We start from the raw sequence: 24,680 nt of genomic DNA, 5'->3' as shown, positions 1-24,680 counted from the left end.
GATCTCTACCCAGGGCAGTCACCTGGGGGGCTTACCTCCCGGGGGGTGTCATCCCAGTTGTCCAGTGACAGTGGTATGCTGGCATTTAACGGGGGAGTGTCAGGGAGCCCACTGTCCTGCTGTGAGCCTCTTGCTGCTTCCTTGCCCAACCCCATGTGCCAGCTGAGCTCCTGTGGCAGAACACTGCCCGGGTTGGAAAGGGTCTTATTTTCTGGCCCCCATGAACACTCACAGAATAATTCCTGATGACCGATTTCTCAGGCTTCTCCCCATATTTTTGGACTCATCGGACCTCAGTTTCACAGCCCTGCTGGTGACTGTGGCCAGTGGTACCAAACCCTTTTGAGGTGAGGTGAATACTTCTGGTTTCTGTGCGTTCCTCCATTTAGATTTCCGACTTAGCCTTTTTGCCTCCAACTGTCGAGCTTGCTGACTGGCACTGGCTTCACCCCCTCCTTCAGTACTATTGCAGCCTCCTGGTGCCCTCTGTTGCTGAGGTCAGGAGGTCAGCAGAACTGGGAAGACACTTTGCGATGAGCAGCTTTATGGTTAAAAATTCATCCCGGGCTTTCATCTGGGCAGTTACGTTACATATCTGGTTGCTCCAGGTTGGATTTTTGGGCATGTGGGGATAGCCTTGGAACCTAGTTTTATAAAGCTTAGTGGCAGATACTCTGAAGTATTAATAACGGGTGCCTTTGGGGTGGTGGTGGGAGTATGGGTGATTTTTTTCCTCTCTCCTCCCCCCCCACCCCCCTTTTCTTCCTCCCCTTTTGATTTTGGTTTTTTTTTTTTTTTTTCAACGTTTATTTATTTTTGCGACAGAGAGAGACAGAGCATGAACGGGGGAGGGGCAGAGAGAGAGGGAGACACAGAATCGGAAACAGGCTCCAGGCTCCGAGCCGTCAGCCCAGAGCCCGACACGGGGCTCGAACTCGCGGACGGCAAGATCGTGACCTGGCTGAAGTCGGACGCTTAACCGACTGCGCCACCCAGGCGCCCCTTATTTTGTTTTATATGTCATTGTGTCTTACTTCTGGATGCTGTAACAAAATACCATCAACTGGGTGGTTTATTTTTTTTATACATATATATAGTTTATCGTCAAATTGGCTTCCATACAACACCCAGTGCTCATCCCAATAGGTGCCCTCCTCAATGCCCATCATCCACTTTTCCCTCTCCCCTACCCCCCATCAACCCTCAGTTTGTTCTCAGTATTTAAGAGTCTCTTATGGCTTGCCTCCTTCCCTCTCTGTAACTTTCCCCGCCCCCCCATATCCTCCCCCCGGTCTTCTGTTAAGTTTCTCAGGATCCACATATGAGTGAAAACATGGTTATCTTTTTCTGCCTGACTTATTTCACTTAGCATTACACTCTCCAGTTCCATCCATGTTGCTGCAAATGGCCAGATTTCATTCTTTCTCGTTGTCAAGTAGTATTCCATTATGTATATAAACCACATCTTCTTTATCCATTCATCAGTTGATGGACATTTAGGCTCTTTCCATAATTTGGCTATTGTTGAAAGTGCTGCTATAAACATTGGGGTACAAGTGCCCCTGTGCGTCAGCACTCCTGTATCCCTTCTGTAAATTCCTAGCAGTGCTACTGCTGGGTCGTAGGGTAGATCTAATTTTAATTTTTTGAGGAAACTCCACACTGTTTTCCAGAGTGGCTGCAAACTGGGTAGTTTAAACAAACCTTTGTTTCTCACAGTTCTGGAGACTGGAAAGCCCAAGGTCATAGTGCTGGTTGATTTGGTGTCTGGTAAGGGTCCACTTCCTGGTTTGTAGAGGGACACCTTCTTGCTGTGTCCTCAGTGGGTGGAGAGAGAGCTAGGTGGTCTCTTATAAGGACACTAATTCCATCCTGGGGGTTCTACCCTTGCGATTTCCTCTCCGTCTGATTACCTTCCAAAGTCCCTCCTGAAATACCAGCATATTTGGGATTAAGGCTTCAGCAGAGAGAGTTGGGGGTGGGGGATACATTCGGTGCATAGCACTTTGACTGATGAAGGAGCATGGGTTTTTCAGTCAGGCAGACCTGCGTTTGAATTCCTAGTATTGCTACTTGGTAGTAGCATGCGTTCTACGTATTCTGTGTGTTGTGTTGCCACATGACAGTTGGGGTGTTGCTGTCAGCCTCCCAAGGGTTGTGAGACCCTTAGATGAAACACCACGTGCAGGTTCCCAAGTGTTCCTCTCTTTGATGGTGGCTGTCCCTCACTGCCCGAGTGCTCTGCATGGTGAATGCTGAATGAATGAATAACTGCTTGTCTCCTTCCAGTGATCTGCAGAACGCGGCCGCTGGTTCCTTCGCCTCTGCCTTTGCTGCTCTCGTGCTTTGCCCCACTGAACTCGTGAAGTGCCGACTACAGACCATGCATGAAATGGAGTCGTCGGGAAAGATAGCCAGAAGCCATAAGTAAGCACTGCTTGGGCACAAGTGTTGGGTCTCTGTTGCCTTGCTGCAGTATTTGTATATTTTATATTGTACTCAAACTAAGTGAGAGAAATGGATTTATCTACTCCAAAATACTGTTTTCAGAACTCTTTCCCCTGCCAGAGGATAACTTTCTGGACGGACTGCCTGTGATGGCTGCACCCACCGCCACCCCCACATCAGAGCAGTCGGCAGATATTTAATAGCTGAGAAGTAAGCCAGGAGCTAATACTGCTCTTGGCGTGTTGAGTGCGTGAGGCATGATCCCCAGCTGTGTAGGAGGCACATAGCAGACAGCTTTGGAACGTGTCTGAGAGCTGAGCCTTCATAAGTATCAGTTTGGGCTCTGAGATGAATATTTGACGGCCATTCCCAGGTCTCACATGGGTGATCACCCCACATGCCAGGGTAACTTCCTTACTTCCCTCCCTGATCCTTCACATGTACCCACAGAGGGCCCATGTTCTAAAAAAAACTCCTCAGAGCCCTTGTGAGCTACTCTGTGACCATCAACCCACTCTCTTCCTCAGTCTTTTTTTTTCTAATAAATATTGCCTCATTTATTCATTTATTTATTTGAGAGAGAGAGAGAGAGAATCCCAAGCAGGATCCACACTCAGCACTGAGCCCGACACGGGGCTCAATCCCATGACCTGAGCCAAAATCAAGAGTCTGACACTCAATCAACTGAGCTACCCAGGTGCCCTTCCCCCTCAGTCTTTTAATGAGACCATATATTCATTTATTGAACATAGTATTCTATACATCTATTAGGCCACATTAGTTAATCATGTTTAAGTCTTCTTTATCTTTTTTCTGTAAGCAAATTCTTCCAAAAATTTTTAAAATTTAAATTTTAGTTAACATACAGTGCAGTATTGGTTTCAGGAGTGGAATTAGGTGATTCATCACTGACCTATGATGCCCAGTGCTCATCCCAAGTGCCCTCCTTAATGCCCATCACCCATTTAGCCCATCCCCTCACCCATCTCCCTCTGTCAACCCGTAGGTTGTTCTCTGTCATTGTCTCTTGTTTGTTTCCCTCCCTTCTCTTCCCCTGCCCTTCCCACATGTTCATCTGTGTTGTTTCTTAAATTCCACATATGAGTGAAATAATATAGTATTTGTCTTTCTCTGGCTTATTTTGCTTAGCATAATACCTTCTAGCTCCATCCACATCATTGCAAATGGCAATGTGTATATATTTACACACACGCTACATCTTTATCCATCAGTCAGTGGACACTTGGGCTCTCTCCATAGTTTGGCTATTGTTCATTATGCTGTTATAAACATTGGGGTACATGTACCCTTTGAATCTTCTTTTTATCCTTTTCCCCTTCAGTCTTTAAAATAGATTCTAGTTACCTCATGAGAGTGTGTCATATACAGTATGATTTATTTGGATTCTAAAGCAATTTATTGTCTTTGTTAATCTCAACACTTGTTTGTTTATCTTAACATCTGGCTGACCAAAGTTCTTGTCAGTGTGGTTTACTCAAAGTCTGTAAATCTGCTGGGAAAAAAACCGATAAATCAGCCATTTACAGAGTTAGTCTCCTAGTGAGGATGGTGTTTGTATAACAGAGCTCTATATCCTGTACCCTTGAGATTCATTACAGCCAGTTTGAATCTAGTCCTAGCTTAGGGGTCCAAAAATGCAAGTCTTTAAAACTTTTTATTGAACTATAATACATATGCAGAAATCATAAGTGTGGGGTTCTATAGTCCTAAAACAAACATAGTTGAAACCAGGGCCCAGATCAAGAGGTAGAATATTAACAACACCCAGAAAGTTGCTCTCATGCCCCTTAGTAAAGGTACTTTTAAGAAAGTAAATTTTGGGGCCAAAGACTTAGGAAAATGGATACCTTGCACAAAAGTAAATATTGGTTGACAGTATTTTAGGTGTGGCAGTGCCCACGCAGGGGTATAGTAGCTTAGGGTTAAAACTTGGATCGGAAGGCACTGAGTTGAATTACTTTGTTACATTCCCATTGTAGAATGGGAGCTGAGTTGCAGGAAGGACCTGGCCAATAGGTGATGCCTGAGGAAGCCTTCTAAAGGGCCTTTTATTACCTTCGGTTTGATCCTCCACTGGTCCAAGCCAGGGTCACCTGCTGAGCTAAGTGAGAAGCGAGGGGTTCTCTACACTGCACTGAGCAGGTGTTTCTGGTACTGTTTTTCTGATGGGTAAAGCCTGCCATGGTGCCCACCGTCAGGAAGAGGGGTCTAGCAGAAAGTGTCCTGCATCCCGGCTGCTACAAGGCTCTGAGCAGCTTGAAATAAAAATTATTACATACCTACTTCTTGAAAAACTAAATTCTTGGTGCTTCTTGCCCTACAGGAATTTTTTTGAGAGAGAGGGCACAAGCAGGGAGGGGCAGAGGGAGGAGACAGAGGATCCAAAGCCGGCTCTCTGAGGACAGCAGAGAGCTTGATGTGGGGCTCAAACTCACCAACCGTGAGATCATGACCTGAGGCAAAGTCAGACTGAGCCACCCAGGTGCCCCACCCTCCAGGTATTTCTAAGAATTTCCTTTGTCTTGCCTTCAAGTAACATTTACTCCGTTGTTCATTTCTCTGTACTAGCACAGAGGAAAACAAACCTGAAGCACCTGAACCAAATGCCTCAGTACACATCAGTTCAAAACAAAGGTTGGGGAGGGTAGGACTGGTGGGAGGTAGGGGCCTGGGCAAATACAACACCATTTTATTTTTGCTGAGTTTGTACAGCTCCTTATTGTAATTTCACTCATTTGCTGTTGGAAAAAGATGGGTATTGGCTCTCTTACATCTTTGATAACGACCTCTAGAATGTATGAATGCACTTTTTATTTTCTTTTTTTTTTTTTTTTTTTTTTTTTTAATTTTTTTTTTCAACGTTTATTTATTTTTGGGACAGGGAGAGACAGAGCATGAACGGGGGAGGGGCAGAGAGAGAGGGAGACACAGAATTGGAAACAGGCTCCAGGCTCTGAGCCATCAGCCCAGAGCCCGACGCGGGGCTCGAACTCACAGACCGCGAGATCGTGACCTGGCTGAAGTCGGACGCTTAACCGACTGCGCCACCCAGGCGCCCCTGCACTTTTTATTTTCAAATGAGGAACTAAGGAATTTGTTTATTGAGGGCCAGAGGATGCAAGCCATATAAAAATAAAAATAAAAAAAAGCTTATCTGGCTTTCACAAACCTCTCTTTCTCTGCTTGCCAAACGGGGTTGGATTTTATTTGCACATCTTCGGAGGGTCCTTTACATGGAGCGGGGGGGGGGGGAGCTGTGGGGCAGATTCCTGAAGATCCCCTCCAGAGAGGGGTCCTTGGGTGGGAGGGGTGGGAGTGGTGCCCGGTGCTGTCTGCGTCTTTCCCTTCTGTTTCGTGTGTGCTACACAAGTCATTGCATGTGATGTGAGACCAGCAGTTAGCCAAAAGGAGCTCTGTGAGCTCCCTTTGCCACGTCCGTTCTGGTCCGGGTCTGTCGCTTGTTTTGTCCACGGCCAGAGGCCCTGATTTTCCAAAACTCCAGGGAACTCCTTTTCCATGAGTACTCTCAGGCCCTCCTTTGCTGAGTAGGCTCGATCCCCAGCCCACTTGGGATGTGTGAACACCATGCTTCCGTGTGAGACGGGGTTCTGGCAGTCTGTTGAAATCTTGGCGGGGGGTGCGGCGGGCACACCCAGCTTTGTACAAATGCACTTTAATGAAATGTCTTTGTCATCGGATAGTTTATGAGAACACTGGTCCTAAAATAACTGCGCTTCTCTGAGATTTCCTCTCAGTAGAAGCCTTCTGTTCTCAGAATCCGGGTCCCTTGGTTTCTAGAATCAGCTGCTGCCTGCCCTAAGCGCGGCTCACTGTCTCCTCACAGCACAGTCTGGTCCGTGGTGAAGAGCGTCCTCAGGAAGGACGGCCCCTTGGGCTTCTACCACGGCCTCTCCAGCACTTTACTCCGAGAGGTGCCAGGCTATTTCTTCTTCTTCGGCGGCTACGAACTGAGCAGGTCGTTTTTTGCATCAGGAAGATCGAAGGATGAACTAGGTAGGTGTGCCCACGTTGACCCAGTGGGCTGGGATGGGCTGTGCCCCAGAGTGGCGTGGTGGCCAGGTGTGCTGTGGGAGTCTGTCTGGTGTTTCTGGAGGCCGGCAGGGAACTTGGCACCTTCCTGTCGGTGTGGTAATGTCCCCGGGACGGGGATGAAGCCGTGCATCCCAAACTTCTTTACTGGAATAACATGTGTTAGGGGAGAATATCAAAATTACCTTCCCTGTGGGAAATCTCCAATAAATGGGTGAATGGCCCATAAAGGATTTTGCAGTAAGCTTAAAACTTGGTAATAAATCTCGAGTGTTTCCAGAGCGCTGAAAAGTGTAGTTCTTTCTAGATAATCCTATTGAGCTGCTTGACTCCTGTCATGACTCATGACAAACAATGGCCACGTTTGGCTCTCATGAATGATTCCTTTTTTTTCTCAAACACCTCCCTTCAGTGTTTTGGACTTCACTCTGGGGTTCGGCAGGCTCCCAGGCTTAACCGTTGTGCTTAATAAGACAATTTGGGTTTTCATGGTAAAGGAAGAATCAGGGCCGTGAGGCATTAAAATATCGAAACACTTGAGAGTGAGAGAGGTGAAGAGATCGTGGCCTATGTCTCAGTGGCCACCGTTCTCATTCCTCCCGGCGGGGCGTGCTGCTTCTGTGTGGGCCGGCCCCCTGGAAGACAGGCCACAGGGATCAGCACGGACCTGGCACGATGAGGGGCCGACCCCGAGTGCCACAAGGGACCTTGTGCCCGCAGAGCTTTGGCCGCTCCTTCTGAGGACTGTGCTCTGCGCGTTAGCAATTTTATTTGCACCTGCCTGCAGCCGCTGCTACCCTGACCTCTGGAAATGCTGTTCTTGAGGCAAAACGCTGTTTGCTGATTTCCTCGCCCAGGCCCTGTCCCTTTGATGTTAAGCGGTGGAGTTGGTGGAATCTGCCTCTGGCTGGCCGTGTACCCAGTGGATTGCGTCAAATCCAGAATCCAAGTCCTTTCCATGTCTGGAAAACAGGCAGGATTTGTCGGAACCTTGATCAGCATCGTGAAAAATGAAGGTGAGTCCGCTCGTTGCAGAAACAGAGTAGGTGTGTCCAGTGTGGTCGTTTCTCCGCCAACCTTCCCGAGGTCGATCAGGGAGTGTGGTTGCGCTCTCCCCCTGCCGCCTGTCTCCAGCCCTGGTGCTGTCTTCACACCCTTTCTTTAGACTCCTTTCATTCTCAGCCATGTTTGAAGTTGTTATTCTTCACTTCTGGGCCAGGAGTCTTTGTTCTAAGTCACCTGGAGAGAATTTTTAAAATACGGTCTGTGTCCAAGGGGATGAATGTTTTGAAGCCGCACCATTTGTTTTACATAATACAGATGGGATCAGAAACGACCTCTAACAGAGACACTGAGGGATTTAAAGGAAGGCGCAACAAATGCTTAATGCTAAGTCCTCCGGAAGGCAATTTGCTATTCATTTTGAGAGTTATACAGGAATATAAAGACTCTCCAGGTGATGTTTGTATAAAGCCAGTTTCATGCCACTAGTGAGTCAAGACCTGACCTTCTGGCATCCACTATACAACTTGGGATGTGAACTTCCCTGTCTTGATTAAAAAAAATTTTTTTTAATGTTTGTTTATTTTTGACAGAGCACATGCAGGGGAGGGGCAGAGAGAGTGGGAGACACAGAATCTGAAGCGGGCTCCAGGCTCTGAGCTGTCAGCACAGAGCCCGACGCGGGGCTCGAACTCACGAACCATGAGTTCATGACCTGAGTTGAAGTCAGACGATTAACAGACTGAGCCACCCAGGCGGCCCTTGATTTTTTTTTTTAATGTTTATTTTTGGGGGTGGGGGCAGGGGAGGAGGGAGAGAGAATGAGAACACGAGTGGGGGAGGGCCAGAGAGAGAGAGAATCCCAAGCAGGCTCTAAACTGTCAGCTCAGAGCCAGACGCAGGGCTCAGTTCCACAAATGATGGGATCATGACCTCAGCCAAAACTGAGTTGGACGCTTAACCGACTGAGCCACCCAGGTGCCCTTCTGTCTTGATTTTGAGCGAGAGCACAGTTACGGTGTGTGGCAACAGTTTGGTTCGTGTCCCAAAGCTGCAGAACACTTCATAGTTTCACAGAGTCCTCCCACCTCCCTTACCCACCTGGATCTGCATAGCCACCTTGGGCAGTGCAGCAGTCGACACGGGACTCGGACTTAAGCGCCTGTGCTCTTCGCCCGATGCCTTATGGTCCCTGCCCCCTGGGGGCCCTGGGCTGCCAGGTGAGGCCTCCGCTCTGCCTGATCCATTTCCTGGGGATGAACCAGGCATGAGATTAGTGTGTGTTACCTGAGCATCCGCCAGCTTTGCTGGGAGGCCTGACGCTTGTCCTTGTTTCCATTAGTCCGTTTCGTTCCTGTTAGTCCAGGGAAACCTGGAAGGAAGTTCTTCCATCACCTACTGGTTTGTAGCACGTTGTCTGGATTTGTAGGTACATAGCCCTGTGCTCTGCAGTTTCACGTGATGTCTCAGACTTGGGTCACTTTTTGTCTTCTAGGAATAACGGCCTTATATTCTGGACTGAAACCTACTATGATTCGAGCGTTCCCTGCCAATGGGGCGCTATTTTTGGCCTACGAGTACAGCAGGAAGTTGATGATGAGCCAGTTTGAAGCATACTGAAGTGTCCTGGTGAACCTAGATCCAAGTATCGGCGTTTGAGGACGACAGTTCATCTCAGGGTTTCGTGGAGTACAAGACCAATGTAGAATTACTTTGGTTTCATAAGAATTTTATTTTTTGGTCTTCCCTTATCCTACCCTAAATCTTAAACTTTATGGAAGAGCGTCTATTTTATATCCTATAATTTTTGCCTGTAATTGAATAGAAAAGTTGCTGCTCTTGTCCTCGGTGGGGCATTTAGGGTGAGCCACTGGCCCCTATGTCCAATCTGAAAGGCTAAATATAGTTCTGTCAGGGCTTTTGCATAAACCTGTGTGTGTCCATGCAGTTTGGATGGTTGCATGTTGTTAAAAAAGAAAGGCTGGTTCCATGTTTAGTCTCAGATCTCACCAGAAAAACCCAGAGGTAACCATGTTCATGAAATGGCTATAAACGCATACTTGACTCATTGTAGATGTAGGGTCTCTTTTAAAATCTGCTTAGCACATGCACTACACTAAGCGGCTAAAATTTTAAAAAGTTTTCCTGTGGTGCTTGAAAACTAAAATATCAACCTAGAACTGGTAGAGGAGAGCACACTTGCATACTGGAGTGGCTTCCGTGTTACTGATACAAGTTTAGAGTAAGCATCTTGGAATTTCCCAGGATGTTCTGTTAAAATAGTGCCATTCATTTTCTAGATGGGGCCACATTCTAGGTGGGATCTAGGCCTAGAGCGGCGTAGCCTTACCTGTGCCGACTTCCCTTCTCCCCTCCCAAAGAACTTCCCCTCTGCTGGGCTTTAGGTTGAGGAAGGGGCTGAGGGGAGGGGACTGTGCTGCTTTGCTTTGTGAAGACCAATGACTGACAGCAGCCCTTAGCTTCTGTCTCTGGGTCCTGGCCTGGGTAGGATTCCAGAGTATTCCTTTGGACCACCTATGGGCTGTTGATCCACTTTTGAACACTCACTCATTGCCTCCACCGATCAGAAACCCTTCCAGGGAGCAGAGTGCCAAAGCCAAGAGAAGCCCTTTTCCCTGGCTGGTGACTGAGTGATGGTGCTCGTGGGCAAAGTCCTCTCTCCGATGGAACTGGACACAACGTAGTGCGTGTCCTCCACAGTGAGTGATGTCGGGGCTGGCCCTTTCTGAAGTTTATCTTGGGATCCGTAACTGCTTGCCATGTTTCTTACGGAGTTGGAGCCTTTTACATTTGGTACCAGCGGTCAGTGGATCCTCATGATGATTATATATAGGGGGTGACTTTATAAAGCAAGAAAACAAGCCGAGTAAGTTCTGCCATATGTATGCACTCACAACAACCACAGAAGCTCAGGTCACCTGGTCTAAGAGGATCCTTCTTGTCACCACTTAGGCAAGCCCCATCATTCCGTGCTGCTCCAAGACCAGCAAGGACTCTCTCGGTAACAAGTGTTTTTAAGCAGGCTGACCTGTGTCTGTCCCGTGTGCTTCTGTCATTGTTGGCACAATGAAAGCCTTGTGTGAAACCTCTGGTTTCCTTAAGCTTTGTGTTCTGCAAAGCTTCTGATATGCCCAAAGCAGGAGGGTCAGGGAAGTGACATGCTGACCCATGGGGGCTGCTGTGGACATTTGGGGAGGGGTGCTCAGTGTTGTGCCTGATGGACTCTGGAGCAATGGCTGGTCAGCCACCTGCGTTTTCTTTGAAAGAAAATCATTTTTCTGCCTTTTCTCTCCATACCTTAAGCGGTCAGTAGCTACTGAGTGGTGCTTCATCTGAACAGGCCTGGACCGAAGCAAAATAGAAAATGGGGCTGGCTTCCAGCAGGAAGTGAGCTACTTGAGAATCTGTGAGCCCATCTGAGTTAGGCCTGTTGGCAGGGGACCTTCTCATATGTTGTCCTTTTAAGATTCAATTAAACATCTGCAGTAGTAGCAGTCTGAGGCAAGGAAAAGAGTAAGGAATGAAACCTAAATCAGGGGAATTTTTTTTTCCATTCTATTTGCTTAATTCATGGTTCAGTATTTGAATACAATTTGTACCATTTCAGATCTGTACTCCAAAAATAGTAAGTTGAAGTTGTGTGTTTAAAGCAATTCTGGTGTTCTATCATTAAATTATTTACCTAAAATTTGAGTACATGAGTTGTTTTAAGTATTTTACATGCTAAGAACCAACTGTCGACTGCTTAAGAGTATGGTAAGGTTTCAAGGCGGTGGCTTCATTGCAATGAGCGTTTTTTTTTTTTGGTCAGCATCATTCCTGATGTAAAATAATTTCACTGTAAGTAAATTGACAAAAATGTGTTCTTTATTACACTGCAGTTGTGAAACTTGGCCCGCTAGCATTAATCTCCCTCTGCCAGGTGGTACCTGTGATGTTTCTGATGGGGCAGGATGCTGTTCTATTTCTAAAAAATAGTGAAACTTGCTATTCAGTTTTGGATAATTCTATTCTGGGTAGTAAATTCTATTTAAGAAAACTGGTATCGTTCTGATGTATTATGATGTAAGTCTTTCGAGTTGTTCGAAGGAAGTATTTACATTGGGTTCTAAGGTGGAAACTTCCCATAAAATCTCTTTATAGGAGCAAAAGCACGATAGTGTGGCACCTCATAAGGGCCAGGAATCTTGATGCACCTTAGAGGGTTAGAGAAGAGAAACCCCGGCTATGATATTTCAAAAAACAAGAGACTTAATGGGGGTTTCCTTCCTTCCTTCTTGCCAGTATTGAGAAGGGCTAGACCTTACTGCTCCTCACTGAGCCAGCTCGGTATTTTCCCACTGACCTAAGCCTGCCACCTGATCTGCCCGCTGTAGCTCACTGCTGCATGGGTTTTAAAGGATACAGTACAGGGGCATCTAAGTGGCTCAGCTGGTTAAGCATCTGACTTCAGCTCAGGTCATAACCTGGCCATTTGTGAGTTTGAGCCCTGTGCTGACATCTCAGAGCCTGGAGCCTGCTTTCAGATTCTGTGTCTCCTTTCTCTGCCCCTCCCCCCTTGCACTGTCTTGCTCTCTCTCTCAAAATTAAACATTAAAAAAATTTAAAGGAAACAGTACCAGCTGTTCTGCTGCAACACATTCCTATCACAAATTACAGGAAGTAATGTAGTCCTAACACGTTGAGAACTTGAAAGACTTTTCCTCCAAAAGGAGCCTTCAGGTAGGTTGCTGCACTGGCAGCTGGGACCCCTTGTGGGCTGACTGGAGGGAAAAAGTGAACCTTTCATGCCATGTTCATAAATAAGGACAGTCAAGGTACAATGACGGGGAAGGTACTTGGAATAAAATAGTAAGAGAAAACGATTCCCTGGGGACACAGGACTAACCGATATTTGCAATGCAAAGATGACCTTCCTTCACAGAGTTCCCTAAACTTAAGTGAACTTGGCTGTGAGCAGGGTTGGTGAAGAAGGAGGTGGACTTTAAAAGAATCTAGATCTCTCTAGGCAAACATTTCCTTGGACTTCACTCGTGAAGGCGCAAAAATAAATAGAATATTCAGTAACCGCTGCTTGTGTTTACCGAGATTCCTGTGCCCTCCCCGAAGTCTGCGTGTGTAATTAGCCCATGCACTGGTGGGTCTGCTTGTGTGCACAGTTTTCTGGGTTGAAAACAAGCAAGTCTTTGTGCCAATCTGATGTTTGTTAAGTAGTTTATAAATCAAGCAGAGGAAGAAAACAAGTGACCTTTCTGATCTGAGATTAAAATGTAAAACAAGGCAGGAAATACTTGTATTTTAGGTAAGTGAACTCAGATTATTGGGAGGAATCATAATTCTTAAATATTTTAAGGTTTGTTATTTAAAGGTTCTTCCAAGTGATAATTTGGAACATAGTGCATAAGAACGTTAGTTCTCGCAAACATGACCTAACTCCTTCAGAAAGTAAGAAGCACCCTTGAGATTTTACTTTGTATGTATTTAATAGATTTGGCAAAAACATATGTACATGAATGTAAATATAAGGATACCAGCAAGGAAGGAGGTTTAGAAGCTACAAATATGTGGCAGGGCTTGTGAAGAACCTGATTCTGTCCAAGAAAGGGAGCTACGCTTAATTAGGTACCAGCTACGACCTCATCAAAAAATGCCTCGACTGCAAACTCTGGACGGTAAATTTTCCATGTTTTTGGTTTATGGGGATTATCCAATTCCTTTCTTGAAAGATAAAGCCTAGAAAAGCAGAAACATCGTTGCAAGCACAGAAGGGTAAAAAAGGAGACCCACCTGCCACGGTGAGTCGCAGCCTCTGTCCGACCCCCTCTAGCCAGCTCCCCGCACCTCTCCACAGCCAACCGAATCTTAATCATCAGTAATTACACATCACCGATTCTTTTCCCATTGCCTTTTATAGGATTAAGGACATTTGACATTAATAAATTGCCATGTGAAATCCTCCAGAGAGACGAGGTGTGTATTAAAACCAAGTAATAAAATACCGAGTCTTTTAAATGAGGACAGAGGCATTTTTGACCGGTTAACCACCTTGCAGCTAATAAAACAGCTATACCAAGCAGTAGGGAAAATTAGATCACTTCTCTCCTTACTTTTATAGGTTTCTAACTCATTGCCTCTCTAGTATGATCAATGTGTTTTAAAGGAAAAAATTGTGCCCCGTGGCAAGAACCACTTTGGAAGAGTAACACCCAATGAAGTTTCACCCAGATCTCGACTGAGGGGCTTGGCTCAGGTTGGGAGTCAAAGTTTATTGTTTGTATACACCCAGGGAAAAATTGGTAAAAATTCCCCCATCAAATCCAAAGTTCACTCTATCCATTAAATAGGTGCATCAGAAGGATGTAGACCAGATATTCAACTTACTGTTGCCTTTACTGGACTCGAGGTGTGAGAGGAGGTGGTCAGATTTGAAGAAAAGGGTGGGATTATATGTAATGGGAACTGTCGATTCATGCCACATACAGTCACAGCTACCTCAAAACTCCGGTTCTGGAATATTTTTCCCTTTTTGTATTGGATGATGATTACGGTATGATGATAACAATACACCTCAAATTTTCAGCGCTGAAGAACAAATACTCCTTAAAGTACTAGAGGACTAGAATTCTAGAGAATGTCTAGACTCAGGAATGAGTTTCCAGACAAGTAGAAGTTTTCTTGGAATAATCTTCAGTCAATAATTACTTTTTTTAAAAAACCTTCCTAGGTGCCTGGGTGGCTCAGCTGGTTAAGCCTCTGACTCTTGGTTTCGGCTCAGGTCGTGATCTCCTGGGTCTTGGGTCAAGCCCCACTTTGGGGTCCGAGCTGACAGTGCGGATCCTGCTTGGGACTCTGTCTCCCTCTCTCTGTGCCCCTCCCCCACTCAATATACTTTTTAAAAAATAAGCTTAAAAATGATTTTCTAATAAACTGGGAAAGTTTTTTTTTTTTTTTCTTTTCTTTTTGAGAGAGAGCATGAACAGGGTAGGGGCAGAGAGAGAATCCCAAGCAGACAGCACAGAGCCCAATGCGGGGTTTGAACTCACAAATGTGAGATCATGACCTGAGCCAAAGTCAAGACTTGGAGCCACCCAGTCACGCCAAGAAAGTCATTTTTAAATGGGAGACTATTAAAGCGGTCTTCATTAATGCTTACTGTGTCTTCTAACTTCTGTTCTAGACCTAAGTGTGTCAATCACCTTTAAACTAGCTGAAGCTTCCCTAGAAGATGCCTTCCTTTGGAGCATAGAATTTAGTGGGTGGTCGGTCTAGGTAAATTAACACATTGGGAGGACCTCCCACAGGGTACTGAGCAGACTCCTACTAAACTTGCATGGGAGGGCTTTATTACCATACTCCAGATATGATCAGAACATGTTTTAACTTCTGTGAAACAGTCCTAGGGCACGGACCTTGAGGATAATGCAACGGTAGTTTCCAAGAATAGCCATATATTTTACATAACCAGATTAAGAGGAGAAAGGCAGTGAAGAATTGGGGAATTTGAGGATTCTTGGTTTCTGGAAATTGAGCATATGGCAATCAGCAAAAGGTTTGCCTTTGCACTTTACACAGACCTTGAAGATTAAGCTGTTTCTACTGGATTGTATCCGAGCCATACCTGTTATTTTGTATAAAAGATGTATGGAACCAGAAGAAAAATGGGCAGTTGTCATAGTATTTAGGAAGAACCTAAAAATTAAAAAAAAAAAAAGTTATTTTTCATAGTAAAATTGATACCAAAAGCTAATTCCAAAGGGATTAAAATTCCATTCATTTCTATATTTGTCAGTTGTAGCCATTAAGTACATAGCACTCACAGTGTATAACTTTATACTCATGACACAAAGGAGGAGGCTTTAAGAAATGGCTATTTCTATCAAAATGTAAGGAAATGTAATTTTTTCTGTACTTTTAAGCAATAGTCTTCTAATATAGTTTAGTTCTAAACAGAAACCTATACCAGTTTATGCCCGAAGAGAGCATCCATTTCTACAAGGAGCAGCTACGTTGATAATTGTCATTATTGGTGATAAAAATACCTAAACATTTTGAAAGTGTTTTCATCTCCTGGCTCTTGAAAATCACAAAATGACCAACATTGCTTGGGCCGGTGCCTGAAGCAGTGCTTCTGCTCAGAGACCACCGACTGAGAGAGAGTTCAGACTGGCTTCGTTATTCAAATCCAGTATGGGTCACTTGCTTCAACACAGATACTTTTTTCAGTACTGAATAGATTCTCCCACAACAGAGAGCAAGCAGGGCATGAAGGAGGGCACAGGATATACATTTTAAATTGATCGACATAGTTACTTGTTGGCAGTTCTGCTTGATAATTTTAATAGGAAAATGAAACTACTGACCTTTAGAAATTTGTTACATATAGAATAACACTCGTGCACTTTATGACTGCTCAATATAAATTATACACTCATGATATTCAGAGTAATGACTATGGCAAACATTCTCATTTTATGTAAGGCAAATATCGGATTAAAAACACTTTTTAAAAAAAAAACTTTCCTAGGTGCCTGGGTGGCTCAGCTGGTTAAGCATCTGACTCTTGGTTTCAGCTCAGGTCATGATCTCATGGTTTCATGGGTTCAAGCCCCCAGGTTCTGTCTGTGCAGAGCCTGCTTGGATTCTCTCTCTCTTTCTGCCCCTCCCTCACTCATGCTGAATTTGTCGATCTCAAAATAAACTTAAAAAAATACTATTTAAAATGAATTATATGTCAATCCAAAGGAAAGTAAAATCTCCCTTTTACCCCCAAGTTTTTATTTAAATTCCAGTTAGTTAACATATATGGTAAGATAGGTTTCAGCAGAATTTAGTGACTCATCACTTAAATAACACCCAGTGCTCATCCCAACAAGTGCCCTCCTTAATGTTCATCACCCATTTAGCCCATCCCCCCACTCAACTCCCCTCCAGCAACCCTCTGTTCGTTCTCTATTGCAAACACTTCTAATTAATGAAAGAAGATGTTAGTTCAAGGATGCTTTCTACACAGTATAGATTCATAGAGTTAAACGTACACATAAATTTACAAACAATGCTACCTAAAGGAAAGAAGGTGTTTGTTGAAAGATGCTTTCAACACCATAAACTACAAATTATGGGGAACAATGTGTTTTAGAGATATAAAAGAAAAATGTGATCACTGCTCTGCAATAAACATACCTTGGTTTGTTTCTTATTTGAAAATATATGCAAACTGTATAGAATTTAGAAAAAATGAGCAAACACCAGTTTAGGTTCTTTTTAAAATTTTTGTTATGGATCTGACTTGTTTTTCTCCCTCTCCCTGGCCAGGGCTTAACATCTCCTATTTCTTGCTGGGAATTGTAGGAAAGGAAATCCTAAAGCAGAATAATTCAAAAGACCAGACAAGAATAACACTGTTTCTTGATTACTCACTGAGGAAGAGAGAAACCGTACTTTCACATCATCATACAGAGGTGGACAGCTGGATAAATGAATTATTACGTTGTCTGTTTCAATATCATGAAGTATCTGTGAATGAACACATGGAATTCACAACCTTAAAACCAGCTGGTAAGAGAACAGTGAAGTTCATGGTCACAGATCAAGGCTTCCTGTATTTATCAAGTACGCTTGGTCTCATAGTCCAGTCACTACATGTAAACGTGAATCATCATTTCTATAAAGTTGCAATACTGTTACGTTTTTAAAAGGCCAACATGTTTGGAGGTCATTGTAGGGCAGTGGTAAAGAACAAAGCATTCCCATTTCCATTAGAGTTTAACCAAGTAAACATTACTGTTGAATGTGTGCCACTTGATTTTCATATGCTGGGATATGCTAACATGCTCAGTTTTGAAGCTAGCCTTCACATTCAAAAAGCAATACATAATTGGTCATGTTTTATCAAAAAGGGGTCAGCTGATGGGATCATGGACCTTGTCCATGGCTGACTGCTGGATGGAGTGACCAAGAATCGGCCAAGTTTCTGGAATGAAGGACTTTCTTGAAGCTATACTATTTCTTTGTTATTGATTACCCTTGTGTAATAGTGGCCCCCACAATAAGAAAAGTCTATGTACCTGTGCAATATAGAAAAGAAGGTGCAGACTCAAGGCATGCTTCAGGGAGCTACACGCACAAGAAGTAACAGAATGGCATAAATTACGTGTCAAGCTAGATGATGAAGACTTTGGAGAGGTTAAGGAGAAGCATAGAATGAGAAAGGTTCACAGAGAAGGTAGAAACAGAGTTGGGCATGGAAGGATTTGTATAAATGAGGAGCACTGAAAAGAGAATCCAGTGGAGGCAGGGTGGTGTGGGAGAGGGGGAGGAAAGACCAGAAAAAAACATGAAGCAGAAATTAAGAGTGTTGTGTTCCAAGGGCCAGAGGACACCCAATCTACTTGGAATGGAGTCTGCAGGTCAAGTACCTGAAGGAAGTAAGCTCAGGTCTCAGGTATGTTATGGCTAAGGTTCAAGAGCCAGGGAAATAAGAGTGAAGTTGAAGAATATGGAGAGGGGGGCATTTCCTATGTGACAAAGTGGCCTGATGATGATCACACATAACACTTAGCAATTTATCGCTCACAAAGAAACTTCACATATATTATCTAATCCTCAAAACACTTGGTATGTGATCTTTACTTTACAGATAATGCTGAGCCAAAGATATTAACTGGCTTTGACTACAGGCATGCCATGTGTCTTCTCTACTTACAGCTTTTCACTGTTGGAGCAATGAAATACCTGCATATTGCAGGACTCTATATACTGTATTGTATGAGGGGAAAGAAGAGGTAGGGAGACCGTTGTGGAAACCTGGGCATGAACAAACGAGGTGTTGGCAACAGGAACAGAAAGAAACGGAGAGAGTGAAGAGAGATTCCAAGGGTACAATCAACAGGAATTAGTGACTGACTGGATGTGCAGGCACAGCAAAGAGAGAATCAAAGATACTGCTAAATTTTAAGGCCTGAGTGAGAGAACTCTGGTGTCAGTTGCACAAGCAGAGGAAAAGCTCATTTGACAAACGTGGACTGACAAACACGGTTGGATTGTTGGGGCAGAGACCGTCCATGTTGTGGGTCCCGGTAGGTGCTCATAAACATGTGCGGAGTGGAAGAAAGAAAAAAGTATATAAGGCAGGGGAATGGACGGGCAGAACCAAGAGTAGGGTACGCACAGAGGTAAGAACAGAAAGCCAAGGATCAGAACTGGGTGAGGGCCTTCCGTGGAGGAGAGGGGAAGGAGTGGTGCTGGAGAAGTGACAGAATGGAGGCAAGCCTGCGAGAGAATTCTAAGAGTTTATATTTCTTGGATCTAGGAAGGTTTCTTATTGCTTCAGAAAAGGTTGATGATCTTAGGCATACCAGGTCCCATTGCTTTTGGGCAGAGAGCTACATCCAGCCAGCCACTTGGGTTACTCTTGAAGGTACAGACCCACAGGACATGTGAGATAGAATCACTTGGGACATTGCTAACTCGAGAGATTCCTGAGCCCCATTCCAGATTCCCTGAATCATATTTTTGAGGTACAGTCTTGATGTCTCCATCTTTTTAGTGTGCATGCCAATCACCTATAAGCTTATAATTTCAGAATCAGTACCATATTATAAAATGACAAGAAGAAGACTATTTAGCTAAAAATGACCAGATACATGAATCGAAAACTCTGATAAATTCCTGGGAACATGCTTGGCATTTGTGTAAAAGGGAAAGGCAATGCAACACACTGAACTGAAAAGATAGTTTGGAAAATGCCCTGAAAAGACTATTTTGAATAAGGAGTTTGTGCTCTGACTTGTATCTGAACACCGGGATGCCAAGTTGGATGGTAACCAGAAAACAGCATGGTCTTTCTTTGTGGTGAGTGACGGTCTGGGAGGTCAACATGCTGATTGACGTGGAGAATTAAAACAAATGCCAGCATTTTCAGTTTACGTGCTCTTACCCAACAGTTTTTGGAAGCAGAACTTAAAAAGACGATTTTGCGGTGCAATATTATTTGTACTTTTAGATCATTTCCATTGCCTTTTCCAACACCTGAATGAAATAAAATTAGGCCAGTTAGAGCAAAGATCAAAATGTCTTACCAATTAACATTATGGTTTAGAAAGAAAATTATTCCAGCTCACAATGTGTCAATACTGAATCATTTGGGTCTTGCATGAACTCTGTCTTTAAAAGACAAAGCTTCAAGCCCAACTTTGTCTCCCAAAGCCCAATTTATAAGGCTGGAGAGGGGGGAAAAGAAATATAGTTCAGCTTCTTAGAATTTTATCTCTTTCACCTTTCTAGGAAAAAAAAAAAAATCAGGGAATGGGACTTGTACCCTTTCCTGCTGATGGGTTGCATTTTTCAGATACCCAATACTGTTTCTTAATAATAAATAGCCTAAATTCCTCTTGCCGTCCTTTAACTCCAGTTCCCAGGGCAGTCTCCATGAAAATACTCGATGGCTATACCTAAACATTCCTGTGATGTTCAGTATACATATACAGACAAATGGTTTCTCTCCCTGTATTCAATTCAGAGGACCTTCTTTTAGTAGTTCCTAAAAGGACTGGTTTCTCAAGCCTTCAATTTTTAGTGCTTTCCTTTTATCCATGCAGGTCACAAATATGCACAGAGGTAAAGGTACAGAACTCAAAAAAATATTCTAACAAAGTCATATATATATATATAGATAGATCATTCTTGATGGTCATATTATATTTGCTTTGTTTCCACCAAACCCACATTATTAATTTGTAGTAGACCATCATCATTTCTTTGCCTGTCTTCCCCTGGCCCCATTCCAGCTGGAGAATCTCTTCCCACTGATGCCAACTGGATATCAGTGAAATGAACAACTAAACAAATTGAAATACTTGCTTTCTAAGCTTAGATTACCACACATTTAAAACTTTTAAAATGAAGCATATTTACACAATATAACTTTTAAAGTTTATTTTGAAGGAGAGAGAGCAAGCATGAGTTGGGAAGGGGCAGAGACAGAGGGAGAGAGATAATCTCAAGTAGGCTTTATGCTGTCAGTGCAGCGCATGATGGGCTCAATCCCATGCACCGTGAGATCATGACCTGAGTCGAAATCAAGAGTCAGATGCTTGACCTACTGAGCCACCCAGGCACCCCTATTTACACAATATAAAAGGTAGAAAAGACATGAAGTGAAGAGTCTGTCTCATCCACCCCCCCCATTTATTTCTCCAACTCCAAATAGATGTTTTTTATGCATATATAATCAAATATGAATACATACTCTCCCAGAAGTTTTCATGTACGTGTATATACGCAAACATGAATACATGTTATTCCCCACTTTTGTTTTACAGAAATCGTTGCATATCGTAACACTGTCCTGTACGCATACCATAGCACTGTCCTCTACCTTGCATTTTTTTAAATTCTTTTTTTTAATGTTTATTTATTATTGAGAGACAGACACGGAGCATGAGCAGGGGAGGGGCAGAGAGAGAGGGAGACACAGAATCCGAAGCAGGCTCCAGGCTCTGAGCTGTCCGCACAGAGCCCGACGTGGGGCTCCAACTCCTGAACCGTGAGATCATGACCTGAGCCGAAGTCAGACGCTTAACTGACTGAGCCACCCAGGCACCCCATCTACCTTGCATTTTTTTAATACACGTCAAAAATTTTATTTTACTCAATAAGAAACCAGTAAAATGGTACAGCTCATTCAAAGTACTGCACAAGCCACTGGGAAAAACAGTATGGAATTTCCTCACAAAATGAAATATTGAATTACCATATGGTCCAGTAATTTCACTCTAGGTATTTACCCAAAGAATATAAAAATGCTAATTTGAAAAGATATGTACACTCCTATGTTTATTGCAGCATTATTTACAATAACCAATATATGGAGGCAACCCAAGTGTCTATTGACAGATGCATGGATAATGAAGATGTGTACGTATACCATGGAATGTTGCTCAGCCATAAAAAGGAATGAAATCTTGCCATTTGCAGCAATGTGGATGTACCTAGAGAGTAGAATGCGAAGTGAAATAGGTCAGAAAGACAAATACCATATGAATCCCCTCATATGTGAAATTTAAGAAAATAAATGAAAGAAAAAAAGAGACAAAAGACCAGACTCTTGAATACAAATTGGTGGTTAGCAGAAGGGAGGTGGGTGGGGGGATGGGTGAAATAAAGGGGATTAAGAGTACACTTACCTTGATGAGCCCTGAGTAATGTATAAAGTTGTTAAATCATTATATTGTACACCGGAAACAAATATAAGCTAATGTACGTTATACTTAAATTTAAAAAAGTACCGCATTGGGGCACCTGGTAGATCAGTCAGTTGAAGGTCCAACTTCGGCTCAGGTCATGATCTCAGGGTTAATGAGTTTGAGCCCCACATCGGGTTCTGTGTCTCCCTCTCTCTCTCTGCCCCTACGCCACGCGCACTTGGTCTCTCTCTCAAAAATGAATAAACATTAAAAAAATAAATAAAAAATAGGGGTGCCTGGGTGGCTCAGTCGGTTAGGCGTCCGACTTCAGCTCAGGTGATGATCTCACAGTTTGTGGGTTCGGCCCCGCGTTGGGCTCTGTGCTGACAGCTCGGAGCCTGCTTCGGATACTGGGTCTCCCTCTCTTTCTGCTCCTCCCCCACTCATGCTGTCTGTGTCTCTCAAAAATAAAAATAAAAAGCATTAAAAATGTTTAAAAAATTACTGTACATTTATAGGCGGATTAAGGGCTGATGACATGAATTTACAAATAAATACAAAATGGCTCAATAATCCATTGCATTCCACCGGACACAACTAATTTGCATTTTTAGGTACAAAAATTATTTGCAGCATTACCAGTTTTCTACAACTTACAGTTATAAAATAGCTTAAAGACCACGAGAGGTGAAGATAATCCCAGAAGCGTCCACTAGACAATTTACTCTCATTTCAAATTCTTCACCCTTTCTTCTGACAGTCTCCCCATCCCCCTTCTGTTTTGATCATAACAATCTCAAAGGAAGGTTATTCTTATTCCAAAAGAAAGCTGGTGTTTCCAACACTGAGTCAGGAAAAAACAGGAAATCTGAACAGACCAATTACTAGTAAAGAAGCTGAATCAGTAATCAAACAACTCTTAACAAACTAAAGCCCGGGACCAGATGGATTCACAGGTAAATTCTAAACATTTAAAGAAGAGTTAATACCTATTCTCTGCAAACTATCCCCAAAAATAGAAGAGGAAGGAAAACCTCCAAATATATTCTACGAGGCCAGCATTACACCAAAACCAGACAAAAGTCACTATGAAAAAAAAACTACAGGCCAACCTTCCTGATGAACATACATCTAAAACTCAACAAAAATGAGCAAACCACATTCAACAATACATGAAAAGGATTATCTGCCACAGTCAGTGGGATTTATTCTGGGGACGCAAGGTTGGTTGCATGTTTTCAACTCAGTCAACATGGTACACCGCTTTAGCAAAAGGAGGATAAAAATCATATGATTGTTTTTCGTTGCTGGAAAGATGGCAGAGTAGGAGGATCCCGAGTTAAGCTCGTCCACAAACACACTGAGGTAACAGCCACATCAGTGCAACTATGAAAATGACCCAAACACTGGCAGGACAGACTTTCCACAGTAGAGAAGAGGCCATGTCGAAAAGGTTAGAAGGGGAGACAGTTGAGAACTGTCCCGGCAAGGCTAACCATAAACAGGAGGGAACCACGAGCTTAGGCAAGAAAATCAGACCCCACCGCAGGCACAGAGGGCCTGCACTGGGAAGATGAGTCCCTGTAACGTTTGGCTTTGAAAACCAGCTGGCTTAACAAGTTTTTATGACCAGAGGGCTTAACTCTGGGCACTTTAGTCAAGTATAATTAATATACAGTATTATATTTGTTTTAGGTGTACAATATAATGATTAAGGGTTCTATACGTTACTTAGTGCTCATCAAGGTCGGGGTTCTATTAATATTCTTTACCCCACCCCTTTTCCCTTCTGGCAACCACCAGTTTATTCTTTGTATTTAAGAGTCTGGTTCTTGGGGCGCCTGGGTGGCGCAGTCGGTTAAGCGTCCGACTTCAGCCAGGTCACGATCTCGCGGTCTCGCGGTCCGGGAGTTCGAGCCCCGCGTCAGGCTCTGGGCTGATGGCTCAGAGCCTGGAGCCTGTTTCCGATTCTGTGTCTCCCTCTCTCTCTGCCCCTCCCCCATTCATGCTCTGTCTCTCTCTGTCCCAAAAATAAATAAACGTTGAAAAAAAAAAAAAAAAGTCTGGTTCTTTTTGTTGTTCTGTTTCTTAAATTGCATTTATGAATGAGATCATATGGTATTTGTCTTTCTCTGATTGAATTATTGCACTTAACAATATACCCTCTAGGTCCATTCATGCTCAGATGGCTCAGATTTCATTTTTTTATGGCTTAATATTTCATTGTATATATATATATATATATATATATATATATATATATATATATACACACTACCTTTATCCACTCATCAGTTGATGGACACTTTAGTTGCTTCCGTATAATGGCCATAGTAAATAATGCTGCAATAAATATAAGGATGTGTGTGTGTGTGTATACGTATGTGTGTATGTATATACATAAAAGATGTATATACACACATATATACATATGTGTGTATGTATATACATATAAAGATGTGTATATATATACATAAAAGATATGTGTGTGTATGTATATATATACATAAAATATATGTGTATGTATATACATAAAAAAGTATATGTACATGTATATAAATATGTATATGTGTATATATGTATATAAGATATGTATATGTATATAAATAAGCTTACTTATTTATAAATGTAAGTATACATATGTATACATATATACATAAAAGACTTGTATATATACATAAAAGATACATATGTACATAAAAGATATGTGTGTGTATATATATACACATAAGTGTATATATATGTGTGTGTGTGTGTGTATATATATATATATATGTATATATAAACATAAGTTTACTTATTTGAGAGGGAGAGAATCCCAAGCAAGCTCCATGCTGTCAGCATGAAGACTGACATGGGGCTTGATCCCATGAACTGTGAGATCATGACCTGAGTTGAAATCAAGAGTTGGATGCTTAACTGACTAAGCCACCCAGGTGCTGCCTATATCATCTT

At 43.1% G+C, this 24,680-nt stretch overlaps 2 protein-coding genes across 10 annotated transcripts in view; one reads left to right on the top strand and one right to left on the bottom strand.

Moving 5' to 3' along the window:
- SLC25A15 (solute carrier family 25 member 15) overlaps positions 1-11,235 on the top strand; it is a 62,896-nt gene extending 51,661 nt beyond the window's left edge. For all 5 annotated transcript variants that reach the window (XM_086712977.1, XM_086712970.1, XM_086712965.1 and 2 more), the window contains 4 exons: positions 2,290-2,427; positions 6,314-6,483; positions 7,377-7,535; positions 9,017-11,235. In XM_086712977.1, coding sequence (XP_086569103.1) covers positions 2,290-2,427; positions 6,314-6,483; positions 7,377-7,535; positions 9,017-9,141 — 592 coding nt within the window. In that variant the 3' untranslated portion in view covers positions 9,142-11,235. The remainder of the gene's footprint in view (positions 1-2,289; positions 2,428-6,313; positions 6,484-7,376; positions 7,536-9,016) is intronic.
- Positions 11,236-13,000: 1,765 nt separating this feature from the next.
- LOC112860835 (phosphatidylinositol 3,4,5-trisphosphate 3-phosphatase TPTE2-like) overlaps positions 13,001-24,680 on the bottom strand; it is a 199,435-nt gene continuing 187,755 nt past the window's right edge. For all 5 annotated transcript variants that reach the window (XM_086712927.1, XM_086712941.1, XM_086712949.1 and 2 more), the window contains 4 exons: positions 19,478-19,569; positions 16,960-17,055; positions 15,161-15,231; positions 13,001-13,275 (listed from right to left, as the gene is read on the bottom strand). In XM_086712927.1, coding sequence (XP_086569053.1) covers positions 13,161-13,275; positions 15,161-15,231; positions 16,960-17,055; positions 19,478-19,569 — 374 coding nt within the window. In that variant the 3' untranslated portion in view covers positions 13,001-13,160. The remainder of the gene's footprint in view (positions 13,276-15,160; positions 15,232-16,959; positions 17,056-19,477; positions 19,570-24,680) is intronic.

This window comes from Puma concolor, chromosome A1, assembly GCF_028749965.1.
Source record: "Puma concolor isolate L17-30 chromosome A1, mPumCon1.1.hap2, whole genome shotgun sequence".
Classification (NCBI taxonomy): domain Eukaryota; kingdom Metazoa; phylum Chordata; class Mammalia; order Carnivora; family Felidae; genus Puma; species Puma concolor.
Note: the sequence above shows the minus strand (reverse complement) of the source record. Positions and strands in the feature narration are given on the sequence as shown.